This window comes from Oncorhynchus nerka, linkage group LG5, assembly GCF_034236695.1.
Source record: "Oncorhynchus nerka isolate Pitt River linkage group LG5, Oner_Uvic_2.0, whole genome shotgun sequence".
NCBI classification, from domain to species: Eukaryota; Metazoa; Chordata; class Actinopteri; order Salmoniformes; family Salmonidae; genus Oncorhynchus; species Oncorhynchus nerka.
In genome coordinates this window covers 49,266,830-49,294,741 of record NC_088400.1, presented here as the reverse complement: position 1 = coordinate 49,294,741, position 27,912 = coordinate 49,266,830, and the positions used below count along the sequence as shown (strand labels likewise).

Sequence of the window (27,912 nt, the reverse complement as noted above, 5' to 3'; positions counted from 1 at the left end):
CCACATGCCCTAGGGTACGGTAGGAGGTTCAAACTCGGATGGTTAGCCTTTTTGAACTTACTCTTACAATTGGCGATCTTACTCAAGCAAGGAAGCATTGGCTACACAAGCAGAGCAGAAAGTAGTTCGCTTTTAGCAAACACAAAAACCGATACCAAGACCCAAAACTTGCAACACATATGGGGAAGAATATTCTCTGCTCACTAACAGACACCTAGGTCGGAAGCGAATCTCTGAGCCTTTGTGTGCTTGTATATTGCGTGAAACGTTCTTCCTTCAGGCGAGCTGAAGAGCAAAGATTTTAGAAAATGGATGACAGGCCCGGTATTATAGCCAGTAAGGCAGGGCTTCGGAGGGCAGGCTCGGCATTCGTTGGACGTTATTTTAGTTTCCTTCAGTTGAATAGGATTGGGCGTTGACTCCCAATCCAAAAAATACTTATTTTCCACCATAATTTGCAAATAAATTCATAAAAAATCCTACAATGTGATTTTCTGGATTTTCTTTCCTCATTTCGTCTGTCATAGTTGAAGTGTACCTGTGATGAAAATTACAGGCCTCTCTCATATTTTTAAGTGGGAGAACTTGCACAATTGGTGGCTGACTAAATACTTTTTTGCCCCACTGTATATGAATGAATGATAACCAACATGGTAAATCAATGTCAATAACATTATTTTAACATAAGATGACAATGGTGTGCTAATTGCATTTAAGCGCATAGATACTCTTCAGTCTCTGGCAAATAAAACATACACTAGCTAGTAAGGCTTCTTTAACAGTCTCGTACCTCCTTTCGTTTTGTCATTATCAATCTCCCATTTAGAAGAGGAATAGGAATCAGTTATCCTAATCAGTCCCAGTTGGCTATCCACAGTTCCATAGAGAATGTCTTCGCCATTAGTCCCTAAAGCAGACGGGTGTGGTAAATGTTGACCAGTTTGATATACAGTGCCTTCAGAAAGTATTCACACCACTTGACTTTTTGCACATTTTGTTGTGTTACAAGGTGGGATTAATCTCAGTGGTGTAAAGTACTTAAAATATTTGTACTTAAAGTACTACTTAAACAGTTTTTTGGGGTATCTGTACTTTACTATTTATATTTTTGACAACTTTTACTTCACTACATTCCTAAAGAAAATATTGTACTTTTTACTCCATGCATTTTCCAAAACAAACAAAAGTACATTTTGAATGCTTAGCAGGACAGAAAATGTGTCAAATTCACACACTTATCAAGAGAACACGTGGTCATCCCTACTGCCTCTGGTCTGGTGGACTCACTAAACACAAAAGCATAATTTGTAAATAATGTCTGAGTGTTGGAGTGTGTCCCTGGTTATCCGTATATTTTAAAAACAAGAAAATGGTGCCATCTGCTTTGCTTAATATGAAGAATTTTAAATGATTTATACTTCTTCTTTTGATACTTAATTATATGTAAAAACCAAATACTTTTTGACGTTTACTATTGTATTATTTTACTGGCTGACATTCACTTTTACTTGAGTAACTTTCTATTAAGGTATCTGTACTTTTACTCAAGTATGAAAATCGGGTACTTTTCCCACCACTGATTAAAATGGATTTAATTGTCTTGTTTTTCCATCAACGATCTACACAAATTACTCTAAGGGTGGGTTGCACCAACATGGTTTAAATTCATCTAGGATTATAATTAATCAGAGATGTGTTGCACCACTTTATTGTAAATCTGGATCAGTAAATGTATCATTAACGGTTTTAAACAATGATTCGTGACATGTTACACCAATATATGAGGTAAGTAGCTATCCTACTTGACAAATGCGGCCACAAAGTTGCTGTTCCTTGATAAAATAATACAAATGTAAAGTTAGAACTACTGGAACTCCATCGTGAACGATACTAGACAGATATCTAATTCGTTATCAAACGTTAGCTACTGTACATTCATGGCCAAAAGTTTTGAGAATGACACAAATATTCATTTTCACAAAGTCTGCTGCCTCAGTTTGTATGATGGCAATTTGCATATACTCTAGAATGTTATGAAGAGTGATCAGATGAATTGTAATTAATTACAAAGTCCCTCTTTGCTATTCAAATTAACTGAATCCCCCAAAAACATTTCCACTGCATGTCAGCCCTGCCACAAAAGGACCAGCTGACATCATGTCAGTGATTCTCTCGTTAACACAGGTGTGACGAGGACAAGGCTGGAGATCACTCTGTCATGCTAATTGAGTTTGAATAACAGACTGGAAGCTTCAAAAGGAGGGTGGTGCTTGGAATCATTGTTCTTCCTCTGTCAATCATGGTTAACTACAAGGAAACACGTGCCGTCATCATTGCTTTGCACAAAAAGGGCTTCATAGGCAAGGATATTGCTGCCAGTAAGATTGCACCTAAATCAACCATTTATCAGATCATCGTGAACTTCAAGGAGAGCGGTTCAATTGTTGTGAAGAAGGCTTCAGAGCGCCCAAGAAAGTCCAGCAAGTGCCAGGACCATCTCCTAAACTTGATTCAGCTGCCGGATCGGGGCACCACCAGTACAGAGCTTGCTCAGGAATGGCAGCAGGCAGGTGTGAGTGCATCTGCACGCACCGTGAGGCAAAAACTTTTGGAGGATGGTCTGGTGTCAACAAGGGCAGGAAAGAAGCCACTTCTCTCCAGGAAAAACATCAGGGACAGACTGATATTCTGCAAAAGGTACAGGGATTGGACTGCTGAGGACTGGGGTAAAGTCATTTTCTCTGATGAATCCTCTTTCCGATTGTTTGGGGCATCCGGAAAAAAGCTTGTCCGGAGAAGATAAGGTGAGCGCTACCATCAGTCCTGTGTCATGCCAATAGTAAAGCATCCTGAGACCATTCATGTGTGGGGTTGCTTCTCAGCCAAGGGAGTGGGCTCACTCACAATTCTGCCTTAGAACACAGCCATGAATAAAGAATGGTACCAACATATCCTCCGAGTGCAACTTTTCCCAACCATCCAGGAACAGTTTGGTGACGAACAATAATATGTGTCTTTCTCAAAACTTTTGGCCACGACTGTAGATAACTAGTTTATAAACAAAGCTAGTTAGCATAAAATGTCATGTATTATTGTCATTACTTATTTAGGCATGTATTATTTGTCAGCTAGCCACTTTGACACGTCATGTCACGACTCCCACCGAAGGTGGCTCCCCTGCCTGCTCGCTCGGCGGTCGTCGTCGCCAGTCAACTAGCCGCCACCGATCCCTTTTTCCTTTTCTGTTTGTTTAGTCTTATTAGTTGCACCTGTTCCTTTTGTGTTTCTTGATTTTTGGTCTATTTAAGCCTGTTAGGCCCGCCTAGGGTTGTGCGGATTATTTTGTGTGTTTTCGTTCTCTGGATCGTTTGCCCTGTGTTTTGGGTTGGTCAGTGTGTATGTGCCCTGTGTTTGGCGTGACCGTTTTTCGGAGAATTATTATTAATTATTATTATTAAATTATTTACGAATCATTGAACCCTCTGCTCTCTGCGCCTGACTCCTACCTTCCACTCCTAGTAACCCGTGACACGCCAAAGAAGTTCAAATTTCTCCGCTTATGAAAAAAAAAACTATTGTCGGAGCTGATGGAGGAATTTAGTAACGTACTGGAGGATAAAAAGACAGACTGTCAAAAAGAAGGAAGACACCTGGGCCATTTTATGCGACAGATTTAATGGTTCGACACGGATTAAAGAAAAGTGGGACCCAAATCAGATGAAAGTGCTCGAAAAACGTAAAAGTGAAAGCCAAAAAGGATGCAGCGGAGGAGAGGCGGGGGCTATTTCAGACCAGAGGGGGGCCTCCTTCCAAGGGAATTGATTCTCTCTCCCAGAAGATATGCGAGATGATTCCCCAGCAGTTTTCCCCTCTCCTTAACCCCTATGATGACGACGGACAACTCGAACCACCAATAAGTATAAATAACTGGTAAATATCAATGACTATAATGCACGTTAAAACGAATGTTAATGCTACTTCACAATGTTACTGTTATCAGGCCCGTTACAGCATGTCACATAACATCATCATTTGTACCAAGGCTGGGCATATAGGGCCCAATTCAATTGTTGTAGCTGACACACTGTGCCATGGAGAAACAGCAGTGCCTGGATTTTGCGTGCCAGCAGCAAAAACACCGGACAGGCCAAACAAAAAACCCCAGAACTGACACGAACCAAGCTCATATTGATGTTTTGTAGCTGGAGAGAGAGAATTCTACTGCAGATTGAGGTCCTGAATTTACAAAAAGAGCTATTGCAAATTCAGAAGCCCCTTCAGGGAAACAAATGCCCACTGTGTAAAGAATATGTTTTATTTATTTAAGGAATTATTTATTAAAACAATTATTTATTAAAACAATGCTTTCCCAAGCGATTTTGTCACACCCTGACCATAGTATGCTTCCTATGTTTCTATGTTTTGTTTGGTCAGGGTGATATCTGAGTGGGCATTCTATATTACATGTCTAGTTTGTCTATTTCTATGTTTGGCCTGATATGGTTCTCAATCAGAGGCAGGTGTTAGTCATTGTCTCTGATTGGGAACCATATTTAGGTAGCCTGTTTGGTGTTGGGAGTGATTGTTCCTGTCTCTGTGTTTGTTGCACCAGATTAGGCTCGGTCACTTGGTTTTTTCTTTTCAATTGTTTTGGAAGAGAAGAGAACGAGCGCCATTCTCCTTGCGGAGATGGTGCTAAATACATCAACACGGTCGGTCCCTGGGATTGGGCTGGCCAACACGATTCGGTTTGCTTGGAAGGAAAAGGAGTTTGAGCCTTTAGGACGGGAATCCTTTGGAAGGATAATATTGATGGGGATTCTAAAGCTGACGGTGAAGGACGTGTTTTGTTTCCAAGGCAACTCGTTGGAGGGAGCATACGACGTTGCACTATATACAGAGGAAAAACACGATGATATCCCTGAGAAGGGCAAGAGCAGTGGGAGGTGAGAGGCCGATGTGCCACTACGAAATAACAAGCCTGGCGAAGAATAACTTTAGGGTTGTAACTGTAAACATTTACAACCCTTACGTTAAGGACGAAGAGGTGAGGGCTTTTCTGGGGAGATACATGGATAACGTCTCCTCAGCAAGGCACCTCAAAGACTCCCTTGGGTTTTGGAATGGGAGGAGAGGCTTCCAGGCCCTCCTCAGAGAGGACCCAAAGGGACATGGTGGCTACCTCCATCCTCCTGCTATGTTCTCCCTAGGGGCTGACAGGGGGACGTTGTATTATGCACGTCAGCCCCCATTTTGCAGACGCTGTATGGCCTATGGTCACATATTCGCCTCATGCAGTGCAAGATTTTGTGAGATTTTGTGCATCTGAGGATCACGAGGCGAGGGATTGTGACAAGCCTAAGACATGCCATGGGTGTGGCTCGTCAGCACACCTGTGGAGGGGGTGCCCGGCCCGTCAGAGGTCATATGCGTCTGCGGCTGGGGGAGCAGGAGCGGGGATGGGGGAAGAAGAGGAGGGGAAGGAAGCACGCCTCATGACCAGAGTTCAGGTCAGAGGGAAGGCCACAAGGAAGGAGGAGGAGCCAGAAGCGGCGGATGGAAGAGAGAAGGAAACGGAAGGCACGGGAGTAGGAGAACCAGAAAAAGCGGCGGAAGAAGGCAACCGAGTGGAGGAGCATGAGAGAGAAGAAAGCGAGGGAGGAGTGGTGGAGAAGGAGATGGTGGAAGAGAAAGTGGACTGGGGGAAAGTGCCATGGTGGAAGAGATGAGGGTATGGTGGAGGAGCTGGCGGGGGGAGGGTGGTATCTCTTCACTGCCGCCATCACCAAAGAAGAGTATGAAGAGGAGGTGGCGATTGGCCGACAGTGAGGGGGAAGGGATGGCCAAGAGAGTGATGGGGCGGGAGAAACCTCTGGGTTGCTGCTGGTTTCCTCAGGCCCTCAACTTCTGTTGGGTGGGGACACACATAACAAGACTCAGGACTGGGTACAAGAGGAGGTGGGGAGTTTTTGTTTGGGGACTCAGCCTCCCCAATTTTTTTCCAAACCAGCTGCAACACTGGGGAGGGGGAGGATTGTGGGGGTAGACCCAGGGTGCAGGGCACCCCGGAGCCAAACACTATTCCTGCATCCTGGGAGGGTGTGATGGAGGAAGAGGGGGGGATGTCGGGATTACGGATGGTGTTCTCACCGGTAGATATGGAGCAGGGAGCATCGGGTGAGTCTCCTGTTTTATGTTTTTTTCTGTCTGGGTTTAGAATTTGAGTGTATTACATGTATTTATTTTCATGGAGTCTAATTTTACTTTTGTTAGTTTAAATGTAAGGGGTTTAAGGGATTTTGTTAAGAGGAGGGCGGTTTTTAGTTATTTGGAGGGTGTGGGGTTTGATTTTTGTTTTTTACAGGAGGTTCACCTGAGGGATGGAGGGGATGTTATTAGGTTTAAGAGGGAGTGGGACAAGGGGAGTCGGTTTGGGGTGTTGGGGGTGCACTCATCGGGGTAGGGATTTTGTGTGGGCACAGGGAGGTAAAAGTGGAGGATTCTTTTGTGGTAATGCAGGGGAGGGTTATAGGGGTGGATGTCACGATAAGGGATTGTAAATTTAGATTAGTGGTGGTGTATGGGCCACAGGTGGTGGCAGACAGAAGGGAGATGGTGGACTGTCTGACGCCCCTGTGTGTCACAAATAGGAAATTAGTGATAGGGGGGGATTTTAATACAGATTTAGGAAGAGGGGGGGATAGCAGTGCGGGCGCCATTGCCAGGCTAATGGCTTGCCATGGTCTGGTAGATGGTGGTCTGCACACTACTCCGAAAATGGACGGTCCTACATGGCGTAACTCCAGGGGGTTGAGCGGAGGCTCGACTATATTTTTGTACCCAGGTCTTTGGGTAAGTTGTCTGGGCGGCTGTTGCCTGTTTTCTTTTCGGATCACGACGGGGTGCTCCTGCAGGTGGGGTCGCCAGTCTGCCTCTTTGGTAGAGGGTACTGGAAGCTAGATCGGGATGTGCTGGAGGAGCAGGCTTTTGTTGACGGGATTTATGGTTTCTTTTGGAGGCTTGAGGGCCTCCGGTCCATGTGCGAGGGGGTGTTAGAGTGGTGGGAATTAGTTAAGGTGAGGATTAGGGCTTTTATAATAGGGTATTGCAAGAGGAAAAAAAGGGAGGAGAGGAGGGAGGTGGATCGTATCCAGAGGTTAATTGAACTCGAATACGAGGCAGGCAACCTCGGCGGGTCGTTTGACTGTGAGAGATCCGCAACCCTAAAGGCGCAGCTCAGGGAGTTGCAGGAGCGGAAGGCTCGAGCTTTCCTTGAGCGAGCGCATAGTGGCTTTCTAGAACATAATGAGACTTGTTCTGCTATGTTCTTTAAGTTGGTTAGGGCAAGACAGAGTAGGAAGGTAATGCATGGTGTTAGGGAAGAAAATGGTAGTATAGTTAGAGAACCAGAGGATATGGTCAGGGTGACAACTGATCATTTCCAAGGTTTATTTAAGGAAAGGGAAATGTAGATGTAGAGCAGGGAAATGTGTTTTTAGAACACTTGTCCAGGCGGTTGCCGGAGGACATTAGAGAAGTGATGGAGGCCCAGATCTCACTAGAAGAGGTTGAGAGCGCTCTTAGGAGGATGGGAAAAGGGAAGGTGCCTGGGATAGATGGGCTGCCGGCTGAGTTTTATCTCAAGTTTTGGGGTATACTTGGACCAGTGGTCCTCGAAGTCTTGAAGGCCATCCTTGAGGCGGGGGTCCCGGGGGGATCAATGGCTGTTGGTGTGCTGTCACTTTTATATAAGAAGGGGGGAAGTAACAGACCTTGGCAACTGGCGGCCGTTGACCATGCTGTGTGTAGATTACAAGCTACTTGCAAAGGTTTTAGCAGACCGGTTGCGCACAGCCCTTCCCTACGTCGTTCATGAGGATCAGACGTGCGGGGTAGAGGGCCGCTCTATTAGATGGAACCTACAGTTAATCAGGGACTCCATCGCTTGGGTTGAAGATAGAGGTCTGCCTTTAATGGTAGCAGCGCTAGATCAGGCGAAAGCCTTCGATCGCGTGAATAGATCCTTTTTATTCAGAGTGTTAGGTCGATTAGGATTTGGGGAGAAGTTTATAGGATGGATTCGTACATAATATGTCGGAGCGGGGTGCCGAGTTAGTGTAAATAGTCACTTGGGTGATGTTTTTGACCTCTCGTCTGGGGTCAGGCAGGGGGTGCCCACTCTCGGCTCTCCTCTTCGTTCTGTACATGGAGCCTCTGGGGGCTGCCATTAGGGCAGACACAGGGGTGGAAGGTTTGCTGATCCCTGGAAGTGGTGGGCTGCGTGTTAAGATGACGCAGTACGCCGACGACACTTCCTTGCTGTTGTGCAAGGACTCGTGCCTGACAAGGTCCCTTGCCATCTTTGGGGATTTCACCCGAGCGTCGGGAGCAGTTCTGAACCATGCAAAGTCTTCAGTCAAGTTTTTCGGAAGATGGCGCAGTAGAACGGATGTGCCTGGGGGGTTATCTCTCTGTGAGGGGACCCTGAGGATTCTCGGGGTCCATTTTGAGACCTCCGGCTCAGCGACGCTAAACTGGAACATGCGTATCGCAGTGGTACAGAGGAAGCTAGCAATGTGGAAAGCTAGGTATTTGTCTTTTATGGGCAAAGTCCTGGTCCTAAAGGTGGATGTGTTGCCGTCTCTTTTGTATTTGGCATACATCTACCCATTGCCGGCTTGTCTGAGGAGGCCTCTAGTGAGGCTTGTGTTTCAGTTTATGTGGAGTGGCAGGTGCGAGTGGGTCGCCAGGGCACGCATGATCTGTCCCATCGGGGAGGGAGGTAGGGGGGTACCACATTTCCCCCTCAAGCTGGACTCAATTTTTGTTTCCTTCTTGTTAGCGGAGCTTGCTCAGCCAGTGATACACCCGTCCGGTTACCTCCTGCGGGTGTTTTTCTCGTATCAGGCGAGAAGCATAATGGTGTGGTCTAACACGGGTCCTCGGGCGGAACAGCTGCCGTGGCACTTTGGTCATGCGGCCAAGTGGCTGCGTGCGCACCCTGAGGTTGAAGTTGCCCGAGTAGGTTTAGATCACAGGCACCTGTACGAGGAGGTCAGAAAGGCAGGGAGTCCGGCGCCTGTAGTGGGCATCTCGGAAGTGGTCTGGGAGGGAGTGCAGGCGCGGGGTCTGGATAACAGGCTCAAAGACCTGAATTGGTTGAGCCTTCATAAGTGTTTGCCGGTACGTTCCATCTTGTACCGGTATAATTTGGTGCAATCCCCCACCTGTCTAAGATCCTCTTGTGGCAGGGAGGAGACTGTGCGCCATGTCTTTTGGGACTGTGCCTTTGCCGGAGTAGTATGGGCTAGGGCACGGGTGTTGTTAGGTTTGGTAAAGGGGGATTTTGTATTGACGTGGGCCAGGTTAGAGAGGGGTGTAGGGAGAGCGAGAGCGACGGATAGGGACAGGTTTTGCTCTGGCTTCTCATGAGTCTCTTTAAACGGGGCTGTGGGAAGCAAGGCAGAACATGGTGAAGACCGGGAAAGATCGGGGGGTGGAAGGGATAGTGAGGAGGGTGGAAGGAGATTTGAGGGGGAGGATGAAGAGGGAGGAGAGGAAGTGGGGGCAGCATGCTGCTCGGGAGAGGTGGAAGGGGTTTAGGGCTGGGTGTCATTTAGATTTGTAAGAGGATAGATTAGGGACGGGGAGATAGGGAGAGGTATTTTGTAGGGTAACGGGGAGGGAAGATGCTCCCCTGAGGTTTTGTTTGTGGTTTATGTTTTAGTTTAATTAGTTTATTTAAAATACCATTATTTGTGTATGTATGTAAATTATGAGTTGTAAAGAATGAATGGTATTGAAGATAATAAACTATTTTTATAAAAAAAAATTAAAAAGTTTGGTTTTTCACATTTCTTGTTTTGTTAGTCTATTCATGTATAGTTTCGTTATTAAAGAACCATGAATAATAATAACAACGCTGCGTTTTGGTCCGCCTCTCCGACACAAGAAAACCGTTACAGATTTGGTATCCTCCAGTCTTGTCTCCACTCTTGTGTTCTGGTACTTCCAGTTCCACCCTGTATGGTATTGAGAATAACAAAGTCTAAATTATACATTTGAATACAGATAGCCTAATGAGGAATTGTACGTGTTGATCAAAATATAATATTGCTTTTTACATGTTATCAATGTTATATTTTACACACCTTAGGCTGCTATATGCCACCGATCTACATTTCTTTTTCCATTTTGTTTTGATTGTACATACCTGGTTCCCATTACGTTATAATTTATTCCCTATTTAACCCTCTAGTTCCCATATGGTTTTGTGCGTGTATGTTCTTTGTTTAGTGTTCAAGACTTCTGTGAGCTGGTGTGTTTTCCCTGCGTGTCACGTTACACGACCTTAGTTCCTTTGTTATGTCTTTGTTTTAGTTTGGTCAGGGTGTGAGTTGGGGTGGGTAAGTGTATGTATTTTTTTCTATGTTGTGTTTGGCCTGGTATGTTTCTCAATCAGAGGCAGGTGTTCGTTGTCTCTGATTGAGAATCATACTTAGGTAGCCTTTTCCCACCTGTGTTTTGTGGGTGATTATTTTCTATTTAGTTTTTTCTGCACCTTACCTCACTGTTTCGGTTTTTTCACGTTGTCTGTATGTCAGTGTTCCACGTATCATGCTGCACATTGGTCCGAAATGTCATACTCTTCGTCAGAGGATGAAGAATTCCGTTACACTGCGTTTTATTTTATTTATTTTATTTCACCTTTATTTAACCAGGTAAGCAAGTTGAGAACAAGTTCTCATTTACAATTGCGACCTGGCCAAGATAAAGCAAAGCAGTTCGACACATACAACGACACAGAGTTACACATGGAGTAAAACAAACATACAGTCAATAATACAGTAAAAAAAAACAAGTCTATATACAATGTGAGCAAATTAGGTGAGAAGGGAGGTAAAGGCAAAAAAGGCCATGGTGGCAAAGTAAATACAATATAGCAAGTAAAACACTGGAATGGTAGTTTTGCAATGGAAGAATGTGCAAAGTAGAAATAAAAATAATGGGATGCAAAGGAGCAAAATAAATAAATAAATTAAATACAGTTGGGAAAGAGGTAGTTGTTTGGGCTAAATTATAGGTGGGCTATGTACAGGTGCAGTAATCTGTAAGATGCTCTGACAGTTGGTGCTTAAAGCTAGTGAGGGAGATAAGTATTTCCAATTTAAGAGATTTTTGTAGTTCGTTCCAGTCATTGGCAGCAGAGAACTGGAAGGAGAGGCGGCCAAAGAAAGAATTGGTTTTGGGGGTGACTAGAGAGATATACCTGCTGGAGCGTGTGCTACAGGTGGGAGATGCTATGGTGACCAGCGAGCTGAGATAAGGGGGGACTTTACCTAGCAGGGTCTTGTAGATGACATGGAGCCAGTGGGTTTGGCGACGAGTATGAAGCGAGGGCCAGCCAACGAGAGCGTACACCTCTTTAAGGAATACCTAGGATAGGATAAAGTAATCCTTCTCACCCCCCCCCCCTTAAAAGACCTAGATGCACTATTGTAAAGTGGCTGTTCCACTGGATGTCATAAGGTGAAAGCACCAATTTGTAAGTCGCTCTGGATAAGAGCGTCTGCTAAATGACTTAAATGTTAAATGTAACATGTACAGGTCGCAATGGTGGGTAGTATATGGGGCTTTGGTGACAAAACGGATTGCACTGTGATAGACTGCATCCAATTTGTTGAGTAGGGTATTGGAGGCTATTTTGTAAATGACATCGCCAAAGTCGAGGATTGGTAGGATGGTCAATTTTACAAGGGTATGTTTGGCAGCATGAGTGAAGGATGCTTTGTTGCGAAATAGGAAGCCAATTCTAGATTTAACTTTGGATTGGAGATGTTTGATATGGGTCTGGAAGGAGAGTTTACAGTCTAACCAGACACCTAAGTATTTGTAGTTGTCCACGTATTCTAAGTCAGAGCCGTCCAGAGTAGTGATGTTGGACAGGCGGGTAGGTGCAGGTAGCGATCGGTTGAAGAGCATGCATTTAGTTTTACTTGTATTTAAGAGCAATTGGAGGCCACGGAAGGAGAGTTGTATGGCATTGAAGCTTGCCTGGAGGGTTGTTAACACAGTGTCCAAAGAAGGGCCGGAAGTATACAGAATGGTGTCGTCTGCGTAGAGGTGGATCAGAGACTCACCAGCAGCAAGAGCGACCTCATTGATGTATACAGAGAAGAGAGTCGGTCCAAGAATTGAACCCTGTGGCACCCCATAGAGACTGCCAGAGGTCCGGACAGCAGACCCTCCGATTTGACACACTGAACTCTATCAGAGAAGTAGTTGGTGAACCAGGCGAGGCAATCATTTGAGAAACCAAGGCTGTCGAGTCTGCCGATGAGGATGTGGTGGTTGACAGAGTCGAAAGCCTTGGCCAGATCAATGAATACGGCTGCACAGTAATGTTTCTTATCGATGGCGGTTAAGATATCGTTTAGGACCTTGAGCGTGGCTGAGGTGCACCCATGACCAGCTCTGAAACCAGATTGCATAGCAGAGAAGGTATGGTGAGATTCGAAATGGTTGGTAATCTGTTTGTTGACTTGGCTTTCGAAGACCTTAGAAAGGCATGGTAGGATAGATATAGGTCTGTAGCAGTTTGGGTCAAGAGTGTCCCCCTTTGAAGAGGGGATGACCGCAGCTGCTTTCAATCTTTGGGAATCTCAGATGACACGAAAGAGAGGTTGAACAGGCTAGTAATAGGGGTGGCAACAATTTCGGCAGATAATTTTAGAAAGAAAGGGTCCAGATTGTCTAGCCCGGCTGATTTGTAGGGGTCCAGATTTTGCAGCTCTTTCAGAACTTCAGCTGAATGGATTTGGGAGAAGGAGAAATGGGGAAGGCTTGGGCGAGTTGCTGTTGGGGGTGCAGTGCTGTTGACCGGGGTAGGAGTTGCCAGGTGGAAAGCATGGCCAGCCGTAGAAAAATGCTTATTGAAATTCTCAATTATGGTGGATTTATCAGTGTTGACAGTGTTTCCTATCTTCAGTGCAGTGGGCAGCTGGGAGGTGTTCTTATTCTCCATGGACTTTACAGTGTCCCAGAACTTTTTAGAGTTAGTGTTGCAGGAAGCAAATTTCTGCTTGAAAAAGCTAGCCTTGGCTTTTCTAACTGCCTGTGTATAACGGTTTCTAGCTTCCCTGAACAGCTGCATATCACGGGGGCTGTTCGATGCTAATGCAGAACGCCATAGGATGTTTTTGTGTTGGTTAAGGGCAGTCAGGTCTGGGGAGAACCAAGGGCTATATCTGTTCCTGGTTCTAATTTTCTTGAATGGGGCATGTTTATTTAAGATTGTTAGGAAGGCATTTTTAAAAAATATCCAGGCATCCTCTACTGACGGGATGAGATCAATATCCTTCCAGGACACCCCGGCCAGGTCAATTAGAAAGGCCTGCTCGCTGAAGTGTTTCAGGGAGCGTTTTACAGTGATGAGTGGAGGTCGTTTGACCGCTGACCCATTACGGATGCAGGCAATGAGGCAGTGATCGCTGAGATCTTGGTTGAAGACAGCAGAGGTGTATTTAGAGGGGAAGTTGGTTAGGATGATATCTATGAGGGTGCCCGTGTTTAAGGCTTTGGGGGGGTACCTGGTAGGTTCATTGATAATTTGTGTGAGATTGAGGGCATCAAGTTTAGATTGTAGGATGGCTGGGGTGTTAAGCATGTTCCAGTTTATGTCGCCTAGCAGCACGAGCTCTGAAGATCGATGGGTGGCAATCAGTTCACATATGGTGTCCAGAGCACAGCTGGGGGCAGAGGGTGGTCTACAGCAGGCGGCAACGGTGAGAGACTTGTTTTTAGAGAGGTGGATTTTTAAAAGTAGAAGTTCAAATGGTTTGGGTACAGACCTGGATAGTAGGACAGAACTCTGCAGGCTATCTTTGCAGTAGATTGCAACACCGCCCCCTTTGGCAGTTCTATCTTGTCTGAAAATGTTGTAGTTTGGAATTAAAATTTCTGAATTTTTGGTGGTCTTCCTAAGCCAGGATTCAGACACAGCTAGAACATCCGGGTTGGCAGAGTGTGCTAAAGCAGTGAAAAGAACAAACTTAGGGAGGAGGCTTCTAATGTTAACATGCATGAAACCAAGGCTATTACGGTTACAGAAGTCATCAAAAGAGAGCGCCTGGGGAATAGGAGTGGAGCTAGGCACTGCAGGGCCTGGATTCACCTCTACATCGCCAGAGGAACATAGGAGGAGAAGAATAAGGGTACGGCTAAAAGCAATAAGAATTGGTCGTCTAGAACGTCTGGAACAGAGAGTAAAAGGAGGTTTCTGGGGGCGATAAAATAGTGTCAAGGTATAATGTACAGACAAAGGTATGGTAGGATGTGAATACAGTGGAGGTAAACCTAGGTATTGAGTGATGAAGAGAGAGATATTGTCTCTAGAAACCTCATTGAAACCAGGAGATGTCATTGCATGTGTGGGTGGTGGAACTAATAAGTTGGATAAGGTATAGTGAGCAGGACTAGAGGCTCTACAGTGAAATAAGCCAATAAACACTAACCAGAACAGCAATGGACAAGACATATTGACATTAAGGAGAGGCATCCTTAGTCGAGTGATCAAAAGGGTCCAGGGAGTGGAGAGGTTGGTTTGGGGGTCACGGCGATTTAGACAGCTAGCCAGGACATCGGTAGCAAGCTAGCATAGGATGGAGGTCTGTTGTTAGCCACCTCTTGCGTTCCGTCAGTAGATTAGTGGAGTTCCGTGTTGTAGAGGGGATTAGTCCAAATCACACAACAGCAAAAAAAGAAAAACAATAGATATAGTTATAGAGGCCCAAGAAGAAACATAATAATAATAAAAATAAATAAATTGTCCGATTGTCTATTCTGAGAGCAGCCGGTAAGACAGCTAACGGTTAGCAGGCCGCAGATGGGCGTTCAGGTAACGTCGCGACGGAGGAGCCAGCCGGATCTCCTTCAGGTAGATAACGTCGGCAGTCCAGTCCGTTGACATTTAGTTTCTTTTCGAGTAAAGTACGTCTTTTACTCAGTTCTATGTCCTGCGCCTGACTCCGTCCTAACCGCTGCACATTGACACTGAGGTGTTGTATTCTCTCTTAAGGTGTCTGGGGGTTTAAAAGGGGAGTTATAAGGTACCCAGGACAGGCATATCCATTGTCACCTAGTAGGTGGCCTTCATATGCCCCTTTCCAGCACTGCACCCAGATGACTATTGTCAAATACTTTTCTGTCATGGGTGGATCCTGGCCATCTATGTTGGTGAGCTGACCTTTGTCATCACAGACAGCCTGCACGTTGATGAAGCAGTAACCTTTCTGATTATGGAATAGTTCTCCATTCTCACCACCAGGGTTGGGAATAGGAATGTGTGTACAGTCTATTGCTCCTAGTCTATTGAATCTACCTCTCCTGTAAAATCCAGCTGTTTCCTCCGTAGGATTGAACATTATGTACCGATTCTTCAGACAGGCAATAGCACTGGACACTCGGACTACAATCCTGCAGACAGTTGACTTGTGGAGTCTAAAAATCTGGAAACATCCAGTTGCGTAGAACCGGACCAGCAGCTGAAGTAGTTGGGGTACAGCCACATTCCTATCACTCCCATGCTTAATGGTTGGTGCAACCTTTCTTTCCAGTTGCATTACAGAGTATTTGGAGAAGTGGTATCTTATCATTAACAAAAACTCAACAGGATTCAACCTGTCTAATTATTCTCTGAGGAACTCTTGTTTTGGCCTCTACACGGTAGATATGCTGCCATTTTATCAGTTAAACCACCAAGTGGTAGTTTTGAATTAACCTCCAATCTAAGTTTCTATTGCTTATTTTTTAAATGATTGATTAACAGGATTAAAATGAACCTAGGTTTAAAGTTAAACTAGGTTAAACATTTGGTGCAACAAGATTAATAGAAAAACCTTGATTTACCCCAGTTTAAGAGTTAATCCATGTTGGTGCAACCCACCCTAACATTTGTAATAAAGTAATGAAAACTAAAATACTATTATCTAGATTAAGTGTTCAACCCCCTGAGTCAAAACATGTTAAAATCACCTTTGGCAGCTTTAAGTCTTTCTGGGTAAATATCTAAGAGTTTTGCATACCTGGATTGTACATTATTTGCACATTATTCTTTTTCAAATTCTTCAAGCTTTGTCAAGTTGGTAGGGGATCATTACTAGACAGCCATTTTCAAGTCTTGCCATTGTCAGGAACCGGCTCAAAGTTCATAACAAAAGGGAGACAACGTGGAGACAAGGAATAACAAAATATATTTTCTAAATAAAGTAAACTAAGTACAATGTGTGTTTTGCATGCATAAATGTGACAATGCGGGGTGTTGAAATGTGCCAAAGCAAACAACCAAAAAGGCCACACAAAAAAAAAATCTATAAAGGTGTCTGCATGGAGAGAGTCTCCCCAATGAATGGGGAAGAGGTGCATTTATCCTGGGACACACCCGAGCCCAGGCGTGTCCCATTTCGCTGACGACCCTCCCAGCTCCGCCCACCGACATCCTATTAAGGAAAACGAGAGCAAAGAGAAAGAATTCGGCAGACAGTGAGGAGGGTCATCACACCATACATTCTCAAGCGGATAAGTCAAAACTGTAACTCGGCCACTCAGCAACATTCTGTATTGTCTTGAAGCTCCAGTGCATATTTGGCCTTGTGTTTTAGGTTATTGTCCTGCTGAAAGGTGAATTTGTCTCCCAGTGTCTGTTGGAAAGAGGACTAAACTAGCTTTTCCTCTTGGAGTTTTCCTGTGCTTAGCACTATTCCGTTTAATTTTATCCTAAAAAACTCCCTGGTCCTTGCCGATGACAAGCTTACCCATAACATCATGCAACCGCCACCATACTTGAAAACATGACGAGTGGTACTCAGTGATGTTATGTTGGATTTGCCCCAAACATAACACTTTGTATTTAGGACATAAAGTGAATTTCTTTGACATGTTTTTTTGCTGTTGTGCTTTTATTTGCCTTATTGCAAACAGGATGCATGTTTTGGAATATTTTTATTCTGTACAGGCTTCCTTTTCACTGTGTCATTTAGGTTAGTATTGTGCAGTAACTACAATGCTGTTGATGTATCCTCAGTTTTCAGTTATCGCAGCCATTAAACTCTAACTGTTTTAAAGTCACTTTTGGCCTCATGGTGAAATCCCTGAGTCGTTTCCTTCTTCTCCGGCATCTGAGTTAGGAAGGACGCCTGTATCTCTATAGAGACTGGGTGTATTGATACACCATCCAAAGTGTAATTAATAACTTCACCATGCCCAAAATATTCCATGTCTGCTTTTGAAATGTTTTACCAATCTACCAATAGGTGTCCTACTTTGCGAAGCATTGGAAAACCTCCCTGGTCTTTGTGGTTGAATCTGTGTTTGAAATTCATTACTCGACTGAGGGACCTTACAATTATCTGTATGTGTGGGGTACAGAGATTAGGTAGTCATTCAAAAATCATGTTAAACACTTATTGCACACAACGTGAGTCCATTTAACTTATTACGTGACTCGTTAAGCACATTTGTAATCATGAACTTATTTAGGCTTGCCATAACAAAGGGGTTGAATACTTATTGACTCAAGACATTTTAGCTTTTCATTTCTAAAAACAGAATTCCCCTGTGACATTATGGGGTTTTGTGTGTAAGCCAGTGACAAAAAAATCTAAATGTAATGAATTTTAAATTCAGGCTGTAACCAACCAAATGTAGAAAAAGTCAAGGGGTTTGAATACTTTCTGAAGGCACTTAAGTACAGGGATGTGTGAAATTGACATTTTGAGTTCAGTATAAGATTTTTGTACTTGCCTCCATCTCTATTGTACAGCTCCAAAACTGAGGGAGGACCAGGGACTTCAATATCATACAATAGCTCAGATCCCTATGGGCAAGAAACGACAAACTCTTTGAAGTACTAATTTCCATTCACCCATTAGAAAACAAGCATTGGATTGTATGGAAATGGGATTAAATGATAGACCGTGTGGTAAAAGCTTTACCTGCAACACTCTGAGAACTGTCTTGACATGCCAACACATAGACAATGCGGCCCAAGTTCTCAGCAGACAAACACACAATGTCATTGATTTTGTCTCCGGACAGGTAGTAGTCTTGGTCCTTGCATTCACAGTAGTGGTTGTAGATGTAACTCGCACATACAAAAAGGTCTGCGTCTGAAACGTGCCTGCGAAACACATTGTAGGCATTAAAAAAACACCCACAGTTCCCCTTATTTATACACCAATTAAAAAATGCTCCAAGTCTCTTTCACAATAAAAGGTAGCCTTATACTCTCACCATACTCCCAAATCCCGTTCATCACTGTTAACATAGATTGAAACCTTATTTATTACACAATGGAAACTTGTATTTTTGAGGACATGGTACCCATCCCACCGAACAGCACAGGGTCTGCTGCAGGGCAGTTTCTCTGGAGCAGGTTAGGCTAAGTGCCTTGTACAGGAGGACAACGGCAGTAGGCATTCATATGAAGCTCCTGAGAAGTGGTTGTATTCTGCTAGCCTCTGTGCCAACAATGATGAATGAGTTGGCTAAAAACAGACTGGCGCCCAGGCTAGTATTTCAATGAGGTTGAATATGTAAGACCCCCATACATACACAGCTTCTCCTTTTTTCATCCCAAAACAAGTTCTCACACCATCATGATTAGCAACCGGTAACACGCTGGGGCATTGTTCAGAGACAGATTTCAAAAGCATATTCCAAACCAACGGCAAGGTATGTTTATGGGTCACCTCTAATAATGCACATTAACGTTACAGTACCATTTGGGAGCCTCTTGGTTTTCTGAGAAGTCACACCAAGCTGTGACGATGAATGTTACAGCCAGTGTAAATCAGCATCACAATTAATCGACAGTTACTAAAGACTAAATTGGCACAGTAAAAAAAATCAGTCCTTTTTCCACTCAAGCTACTATTTACCTAGCCATAACATTAGTGACGTGTTCAGGGCCTGGGATCAAAATGTTAGATCATTTGGCTGGATAGCTTTTTTTCCAACGTTAGATGGTGTGATAACTTTGGGATCCCGAGTGGCGCAGCGGTCTACGGCACTGCATTTCAGTGCAAGTGGCATCCAGGTTGTATCACATCCGGCCGTGAATGAGCGTACCATAAAGTGGCGCACAATTGGCCCAGCGTCGACCAAGTTTGGCCGTCATTGTAAATAAGAATGTATTTTTAACAGACTTACCTGGTTAAATGAAAAACGTAAAAATACTGTAGTGCCTACTACTCTGCAGATAATCAACTCGATTGAGGCTGATCTCCATGATGTTATCTTGGCTTGGTGTGAATTTTAATTGATTAGCTACTGTAGCTAACTCAATTATCCAAAGAAGCTGGGTTTCTGTCCAGAAACGTTAAGAAGCTATTTCCAACCGGGTTACATGCATCTAAATCAACGTTAGCTGGCTAGCTAACAACCGAAATTAGCAAAAAATATTTTGTCTGAATGGGATTATCAAAAACAGTACAACTCTGTGGGATTATTCTGTAGTAGGGATTTGCTGGCCTATGGTGCGTTCGTAAATTCACTCTGGTTATCTACTCCGATTTCAGAGCGCTCTCATTTGAGTGCAGAATCTACGAACGCTCAACACCCAAATGTGGCGGGTGTCAGTAAACGTTGGCAAAAAAACGTTATGAAATTGTTGCCAGCAACAGTTAGTGAGGTGTTCTGTGTGACATGAAGTAGCTAGCCAACGTTAGCCAGTTAGCTTGGGTGCCGTTGTGAGGTCAGTATGCCCCATAGTCAAAACGCTCGGATCAACCCTACTTCTCGGCCAGAACGTCCAGTTTACGAACGGACAATCTGACAACGCTCTAAATTTACGAACACACCCCTAGTTGGCTAAATTAGCTCGTTTGCGTTACTCGAAATCCACGTGACACACATGGACCAGTATCATTAATATATTCCATATAGGGGACACATCGTTGTTCAAATTAGCTAGTTTATCGACATAGTAGCAAATTCACGTTGTCGAGCTAGCATCTGATTGAGCACACTGGACCCGTTACCATGGACAACGATGTCGTTTGAAGAAGCTTCAAGATCATTGGGTGATGGTGAGATTAAACCTAGATTCTGATTGATTTAGCGTGGTCCAGTGTCTTCGATAGTAGCTACATTGTCGTAATAATTCCATGCGGAAGCGAATTGATACAAATCATATTTATATTAGTCAATATTACAAATGTCATTCAACAAGGTCATTTCTTTAATATTTTATTGATTTAAAATGGATGAATTTATTCCAGATCTACACAAACGGTTTCTCTACAAGTAAATAATAAATACATTTAACATGGCAATGTGGGCATGCAGTGAACTGTAAAACTAGGGGTATTAGCCACGAATCAGTTGAATTGAAGACATTTTTAAATTAGAAAACCTATTCAAAATGCAACTATACACTTGCATTTGAAGCCAGCCTAGTCCTTCCCATTTTCTGCATACCATGTGCAGACTGAGGAACTGCTGGTATAGTGAAACTGTTTAATTTTTCAGCATAAATCCTTTGACTGCATGTCCTTGTACCATTCAAGTCTTCAAAAGTACAGCAGGTATTCCCCTTTCTCTTTTCAGTGCCATGTAACACACCAAGTAGTGAGTTACATGGCACAGATCACATGTGAATTTCAAAGAGAAAAATATATGTTAAGACAATCATAACAACCGATGCTTTCCACGTAAGAAAAAAAATGTATAAAATGGAATTGGTGGATGTAGAAATCGCAGAGCAACTGACATCTCGTTGCCTTCGAAAAACAATATGATTAATAAAAAAAGAATTACAACTATGAATATTAGTACAATTTAAATTAAATATCTAATCTCAGAAGTTAATATTTTTTTGCAATAGAAGAACAAGTATTTTCCATAAATAAATAAATCATACAGGACAGACCAAAGACAATTACCATCATAAGGTCAATCCTTAGAAGAAGTAGAACACAGATAGTCAGCTGGTGTTCTTCCCAAAGAGAGAGAAAGGGGGGTGGAGGAGGGTGAGTGAGTGTCCAGCTACTCCATAAAGCCATTTAAAAAACAAATATCGGGGGATTTTCAGTGCATCGCAGGCTGAGCCTCTAAGCCTCCGCTGTAGCAAATGAACAGAGCAGCAGGAACACAGACCTGACATGTAACATTCAAATGTATTTTACTCTGTTGTTGCTCGTCGGTCCCTTTCGAGTTGACATGTCGCCACACCCCTTACAGTACAAACTGTGGTTGTGGGGGGGACAGGAAGTGAGGTCACACTCCGGTGGGGGCCAGGCGACTCATAAAGGCGATACTGTTGAGGCACATCTTTCTGAAGAAGGCTGGGCAGGCGGGCTTCATGATGAAATGCTCCAGCAGAATCCGCAGCTCTGAGAATAGGGTGCTGGGAAGGGTGGACAGGGAGATGAAGGGAAATTATGGTTTGAGAAATGCAATTTGCCATATTTACTTATTGTACAATTATCCAACATATTGAAATTACTACACCTACTGAAGTCAATTGAGGCTACATACCGGCAATATGGGTTTCTCCTTGAGGTGTAGCGGAGAGTTAGAAACCTGTAGTAAATGAAAGGCTGCAGCAAGCTTCCCTGGCCACTGTTAACACAACAAAAACCACGAGTCAATCAAGTGACTGGGTGGGGGCAGATGGACGGACAATCAATTAATTCTTATCTCAGTGCATACTGGTATTGCAAGACAGACAAAAAGGGAAAAAGCTCTGATTTCAGTCTAAGGTACCATTAAAATGTGCAGAGAAATGTACCAAGAAATATACATACCTGAATAGCATGAATACGGTGGCTGGCATGAGGAAGATCTCGTTGCAGGCGATGAACTTCAGGATGTTCTGCTGGTTGGCTGTGAGCTTGTTGAGAAAGTTCCTCACAAAGAGCAGGCTATTGGGGCCCATTGCCTACAAGGGGAATAATATACATCAGGATGACCAAATAATGATTAAACTAGCACTTAAAGAGCACCTTACACACTACATTTTTCCATGAATTTCCTAAATGAGAAATGCCTAATGAGCATAAAGGTCATTGTCACCATCCAAATCACAAAATACAATTTTTCAAGTGCTTGCTATGCTTTACACAACTGGCTTTTTATGGCTTCACTAACATTTTAAATGTTTTGCAATCAAGAGAGGATACTTACATCAAGAACCTTCTTTGTGTAGGCAGTTGCATGAAGCAACGAGAAGAGGAAGACTGGGAATATGCTCACTGTAGACAGCGGTTAAAGGGCAAATAGCAGTTAAGATGAACAACAACGCAAAACAGACATTAAAAGGGCAACTTCAAAGTGTTTTCAAGCAACGCCTTCTTGTTAATAGGAAAATAGGTTTAGTAGATTTGCATAACTGAAACAATGACCCCAAGCATTACAAAAACCTTCCTGCATTACCAATTAGCATTCTCCCCAAACCAGTTTGTGGTGATATACCAAGCTCTAGCTTTATCCGAGACCCTTATGACAGAACCACCAAGGCATGATAACATTAGCCTGACATGACAATGATCCTGGGATTCAGCTATGCAACACAAACGGGTCTGGGACCAGGCTATTGTGAAAGCCTTTACGTATGGTTGAGAGGATACTTGTGATGGGGTTAGAGTTGACCAGGATGAGGGAGTACAGCAGGTAGTGACAACTGTCCTCTTGGAGTGCCTGGGCTAGAAAGGCCCTGCTGAGCTGGAAGTGGGGGAGCCTCTGGTGTAGTCGCAGAGCACTGGTGAGGGCGTTGGCCAGCAGCGCACGCTGGTAGAAATTGGCAGCCGCCTGGGGTCTGGAAAAAGTTTAAAACAAACAAATGCATTACTTTGAGGGAACTCAGACTAGTTAACTACATTTCAGTGTATCAAAAAGGTGAAACAATTTGGACGACAATATGCTACAAAATTGAATATGTGGTGGCATCACGTGACCATTCAAGACATTAATTTGATAATGACATCAGCAAAACATTGTTAATTTTGCAGTTCTGCGTCAGCTATTGTTGCTAACATCCCAGGTGTTAATGTTAACAATAGCGCAAAACCCAAACTGCACACTACAATAGTTGGTTGATAAATTGAGTCAGGTTAGTTACAACTGGGGTTGGACTGAAAACCTCCTGCAGGATGGTAGCGCTCCAGGAAAAGGGTTGGAGAGCCCTGATATAGACAAAGTAAAACATCTGAGCATTGACCCTTACCCTAAGAGTGGTAGAATGAACATTACTGAGCAATAGATGGTGAAGAGCCGTGAGAGCCACATTGCCGTCTCTAGTTTGTTAGCCAACATGAATTGCTGTGAAAAGAAAGAGTACATTCAAGTTCATGAGGTTAGGAAAAACTTAAAATATATTTTAAAATCACCTTCCACAAGCCTACATTGTATCATTGAGCACTATCCAAATGATCTGCAATACACCAAAATGTGAGACCCCCAAAAATATTTTTTTAAATGATGTCTACAAGGACGCAATTACATTGTACTACAAATTTGGGTCTGCGCACGTCAGCATGTTCTTGTTTTTCAGATGTTACCCTACACAGTAATAGCGGCAATGCTATTAGCTTCCTGACACCATTTGGGTTAAATAAGCTTTTAATTTGACATGTCAAATAACACAGTTCTATTATAGAATGTTGTGTGTTCTGAATTTGCACGTGCAAGCCACGCGCCACCACTACTATGAGTAGCACAGTCAAAGCTGTAAAAAAAAGTCTACAAACAAGCAAACACCGGCCACAATCTATGCGTTTATAATACCACGTTGGTAATAAAGCTTTAATTGTTCAACCGCAACTTCTGGGGTACCTAGCTAGCACCAATACAACCAACCTGAAAACAATGACCAGTAGAAACTGCAGTCATTTTCATTATTCTTAGCAATGATTTAGGAATCCTTGTGAGTAAGTATTAGCTAGGTAGCCACTTGTTGTTTGCCTATTGAAATTGAATTTCAGTTCATGAAAAGAAATAGCTAGCCAGCTACTTAACCCTGTTTCCCAAAGCTAACATTATAAAGCATCCAGCTAACTTCTGGCTAGTGAGGCTCGACCGGACCGGGGTATGTGTTGTGAAGCTAGCTACAATAAGGATTTGGCACAAAAGTTTAATTTGCGGTTGGCCTTCAAAATAAAAGTACCTATTTGAAAGTGATGCATAAGGTCACAATTGGTGGAACCATGCCATATTTAAACTATATAATGTCAAACAAGGTTGGAATGTGAAGCAATGTAATGGGGTGTCAGTCTACTCTGTGACACCCACAGAACACAACTGAAGAGTTTAGGCAAAGATTCATGTTTTAGCTCTTACCGCGGGACTGGGACTGTGTGAAATCCCCTCCCCAGTCAGCCTATTGTGTGTATTGACATTCATATTGCACTGTACAGCTTTAACTAAGGATAGGGGATCAATGAAATGGGCTATCAGTCTACTCAATACCCAATATATTTTTCCCCCCCAACATCCTCCTCAGAGTTCAGACTCCAAAACATCTACGCAGTATTGTTTTCCCCTCAGGAACAGTGTTCAATAGACATAGGTTGTCAATAAATGTGGCTCAATTAGTCCCACAATAAGAGCTACGGTGCTAATGTTCTCTGGGTGTCATGGAGTAGACTGATACCCCATGTCATTGATCCACAGGTAAGGCTTTACAGTGAACTAAGTATGCCCCCAATGCAATTCTTATGTATAATACATCCAGTGTGATTTCAACAGACTTCGGTCAAATTAACAAATTATTATCTTTTGCTGATTTTATATAACATTCCAACCTCGTTTAGCATGATCTGTTCAATTATGGCATAATTCTACTATTTGTATTCATTTGCATCATTGTCAATTACAGACTTTTGTTTTGAAGGCTAACAGCAAAGTCCACTATTGTGGCTAATCCTAATTGTGGCTAGCTTCACATATGGGTCCGACAACCATTAATCAAATAAGAAATGTCTTATAAATTAGGGTTATTTTAGATAATGACACCAAGCTATATAGTTAGCGAGCTAACTATAGGGAAGAACATCGTTTGCATCCATGAGCTAGTTTAATTGTTTTTTTTATTAATGACCAGCACTGTAGGTGCGCGAGACAACTTTAGCAGCATTATAGCATACGTATCAATGAATCATGGTGACATATGAAATACAAGTGATAGTGTAATAAATGTGTAATAACTACGTTAAAAAAAATCATGAATGCGTTAAATTATTACGTGACATGCAGTCATATTCAGGTCCTGATTGGTCAACAAGCTTATTTGACACGTCAAGTAGTGTTATTTGACATATCTTTTTTGACACGCCAAGACCCAAATGGCATTCCATAGAAATTCTGGTTGAGAATGAAAATAACAAACAACGAAACAGCACGGCAAGTAAGTGAAAGAAATAGGGTTTTAATTGTGTTTTCCTGGTAATGGGGACATACGTAAATGCCCCCCAAAAAAACTTTTTGGTCAGTGTGGAGTGTGTAACCTTTATCTAACTAGGCAAGTCAGTTAAGAACAAATTCTCATTTACAATGACGGCCTACCCCGACCAAACTCGGACAACACTGGGCCAATTGTGTACCGCCCTATGGGACTCCCAATCACAGCCGGATGTGATACAGCCTGGATTCAAACCAGGGACTGTAGTGACGCCTCTTGCACTGAGATGTAGTGCCTTAGACTGTTGCGTCCGTGTGCATTTTAAAATGTACTAGAATGCTTAAAGGCTGCAATTTTTTTTAAATATTGGTATCATTTTCTTTGGCAAGGAAAATATCAGATATCGGCCAAAAATGTCATATCGGTGCATCACTATCAATTAGTGTAGATAAGTGTCCTTGCGTTGAGTACTTGCACAATGTATAAAATAGGCTTTAAGTTGGGTTTATACTCAACCAAACGTCCGTAACAAAACATCACTGGAGAGTGCGTAAAATTACACCATGCAGCCAAATGTGTGTTGTGAAGTCAGTGCTCCTACACTACAGAGTATAAATCCTGCCAAACAAGTACAATCTATGATCTCGATGAAGTAGAAGTGCATGATTACTCACCACTGGCCCTAATTGAGGGGGAGGGGCACTTGTTTGCTCTGTGTCAGCCATCTTTTTGACACTCGTTTACCCCTGAAGAGAGAAGGAAACAAAGACGCCGTTTAATGAATAACTTCCAGCACCCTGACACAGAAAGCCCACTTGACTCTGAAGAAATGTCAAGAATGAAAACGCTGATCAGTTTAAACACACGTCCATGAGTTGCTTTTGCATATGCCGAGTGCGGACGTTAACATTTTAGCTGGTTGCTTTTGACGTTAACCGATTCAAGCTAACGTTACCCAACATACTCATCCAGCCAACGTTAGATGACTGTCAGTTCGGGCATCAATATATTTGGTTTAGCTGGAGCAATGTCAGAACATAGCAAAAGTCGCTGTTCAACTAGCTTAGCTAGCTAACTTAGACAGCAATTATTAGCCACACCAACGTGAGACAGATCAGGAAGTGATAACTAGCCAACTATAGTACTTAACAAGCAAATGTGTTGGCTTTAATATAATGAGTTAATTGAGAGAACGTTATCAAACTGGCTAATCCCGGTAAATAAGTGAGCTAGCCTAATGTAAGCTAGCTAACGCATGACCACCTTCACACTCTAGAATGTTCGGACGCTTGTTAGCTAGTGCTAGTATCGTTAGCTAGCTCAATTCTGGCTAGACTAGCTACCAAGCATGTAATGTACCGTAAACTATCTTAAATATTCTCTGCGTGGACCGTCTGGCTTCCATGTGGCTAACACGAACAATTCGGGTTAGGCTATATTTTCTTTTCTGAAAATTACCTGAAAATGTCGAGAAAAACGTCAGATGTGCCGTTTCATCAATGACTCTGTTATTTTGTTGGCTAATTTTGCCAAATACTCAGCGATATTCTTATTCGGTGGGGTTTTTGTCGGCGGTTGGCAGCCAGCGTTATGGTGCATTACCACCACCTACTGTACTGGAGTATGGACCAGAGACGGGGAGAAACTAAATCCCACCTGCCAGCCCCGTTTCCTTTAAAAAAGGTATCAAAATATTTGAGAATATTGTATCTAATGACGTTCTACTCAGTGTACTATTTAAACTCATTTCCTGTATCCACTTCTCCCTCATACTGGATCTCAGCCTTTCTATTTCCCTTTCATACTGCCCACACAGTATCATTACATGCCCTATTGTTTATATTTCCTGTAAATAGTCACACATTCCAATTGGATGCTTTCCTATCACATTTAGTCTTATTCAACCCGGCTGTGTCCTACCCGTAATCTTAGCCTCCTCTCTTCCGTCCTCCCCGACTTGCGTCTGTACTTGGAATAGATGCCTGCCCTTAGTGTCTCTATTCCACTACTCATGCCATCTCTGTACCATCAAATCAAAGTGTATTTGTCACGTGTGCCGAATACAACAGGTGTAGACCTTACAGTGAAATGCTTACTTACAGGCTCTAACCAACTGTGCAAAAAAGGTATTAGGTGAACAATAGGTAGGTAAAGAAATGAAACAACAGTAAAAAGAAAGGCTAAATACAGTAGCGAGGCTTTAAAAGTAGCGAGGCTATATACAGACACCGGTTAGTCAGGCTGATTGAGGTAGTATGTACATGTAGATATGGTTAAAGTGACTATGCAGTAGCGTAAAAGAGGGGGTTGGGGGGTGGGACACAATGCAGATAGCCCGGTTAGCCAATGTGCGGGAGCACTGGTTGGTCGGACCCATTGAGGTAGTATGTACATGATTGTGTAGTTAAAGTAACTATGCATACATGAGAAACAGAGAGTAGCAACAGCGTAAAAAGAGGGGTTGGGGGGGAACACAATGCAAATAGTCTGGGTAGCCATTTGATTGCCTGTTCAGGAGG

The 27,912-nt window shown here is 43.2% G+C and overlaps 1 protein-coding gene across 1 annotated transcript; it reads right to left on the bottom strand.

Annotated features, from left to right (window-relative positions):
- Positions 1–21,181: 21,181 nt before the first annotated feature.
- LOC115129566 (transmembrane protein 33-like) lies at positions 21,182–26,942 on the bottom strand. Its single transcript, XM_029660071.2, has 8 exons — positions 26,852–26,942; positions 26,068–26,139; positions 23,222–23,316; positions 22,626–22,813; positions 22,183–22,250; positions 21,804–21,937; positions 21,535–21,618; positions 21,182–21,403 (listed from the first exon to the last, which is right to left on the bottom strand). The coding sequence occupies exons 2-8, from the start codon at positions 26,116–26,118 to the stop codon at positions 21,274–21,276; spliced, it is 750 nt and encodes a 249-aa protein (XP_029515931.1). The 5' UTR covers positions 26,119–26,139; positions 26,852–26,942; the 3' UTR covers positions 21,182–21,273.
- Between the last annotated feature and the right edge of the window lie 970 nt (positions 26,943–27,912).

What these genes read in the sequence shown, in the direction of transcription:
- LOC115129566 (XM_029660071.2), bottom strand. Translation starts at nt 26,118, where the DNA reads ATGGCTGACACAGAGCAAACAAGTGCCCCTCCCCCTCAATTAGGGCCA. An exon ending in TTCATTCTACCACTCTTAGG is followed by an intron (nt 22,814 to 23,221) that starts GTAAGGGTCAAT and finishes AACTTTTTCCAG; the next exon opens with ACCCCAGGCGGCTGCCAATT. An exon ending in ACCGTATTCATGCTATTCAG is followed by an intron (nt 21,619 to 21,803) that starts GTATGTATATTT and finishes TTGTGTTAACAG; the next exon opens with TGGCCAGGGAAGCTTGCTGC.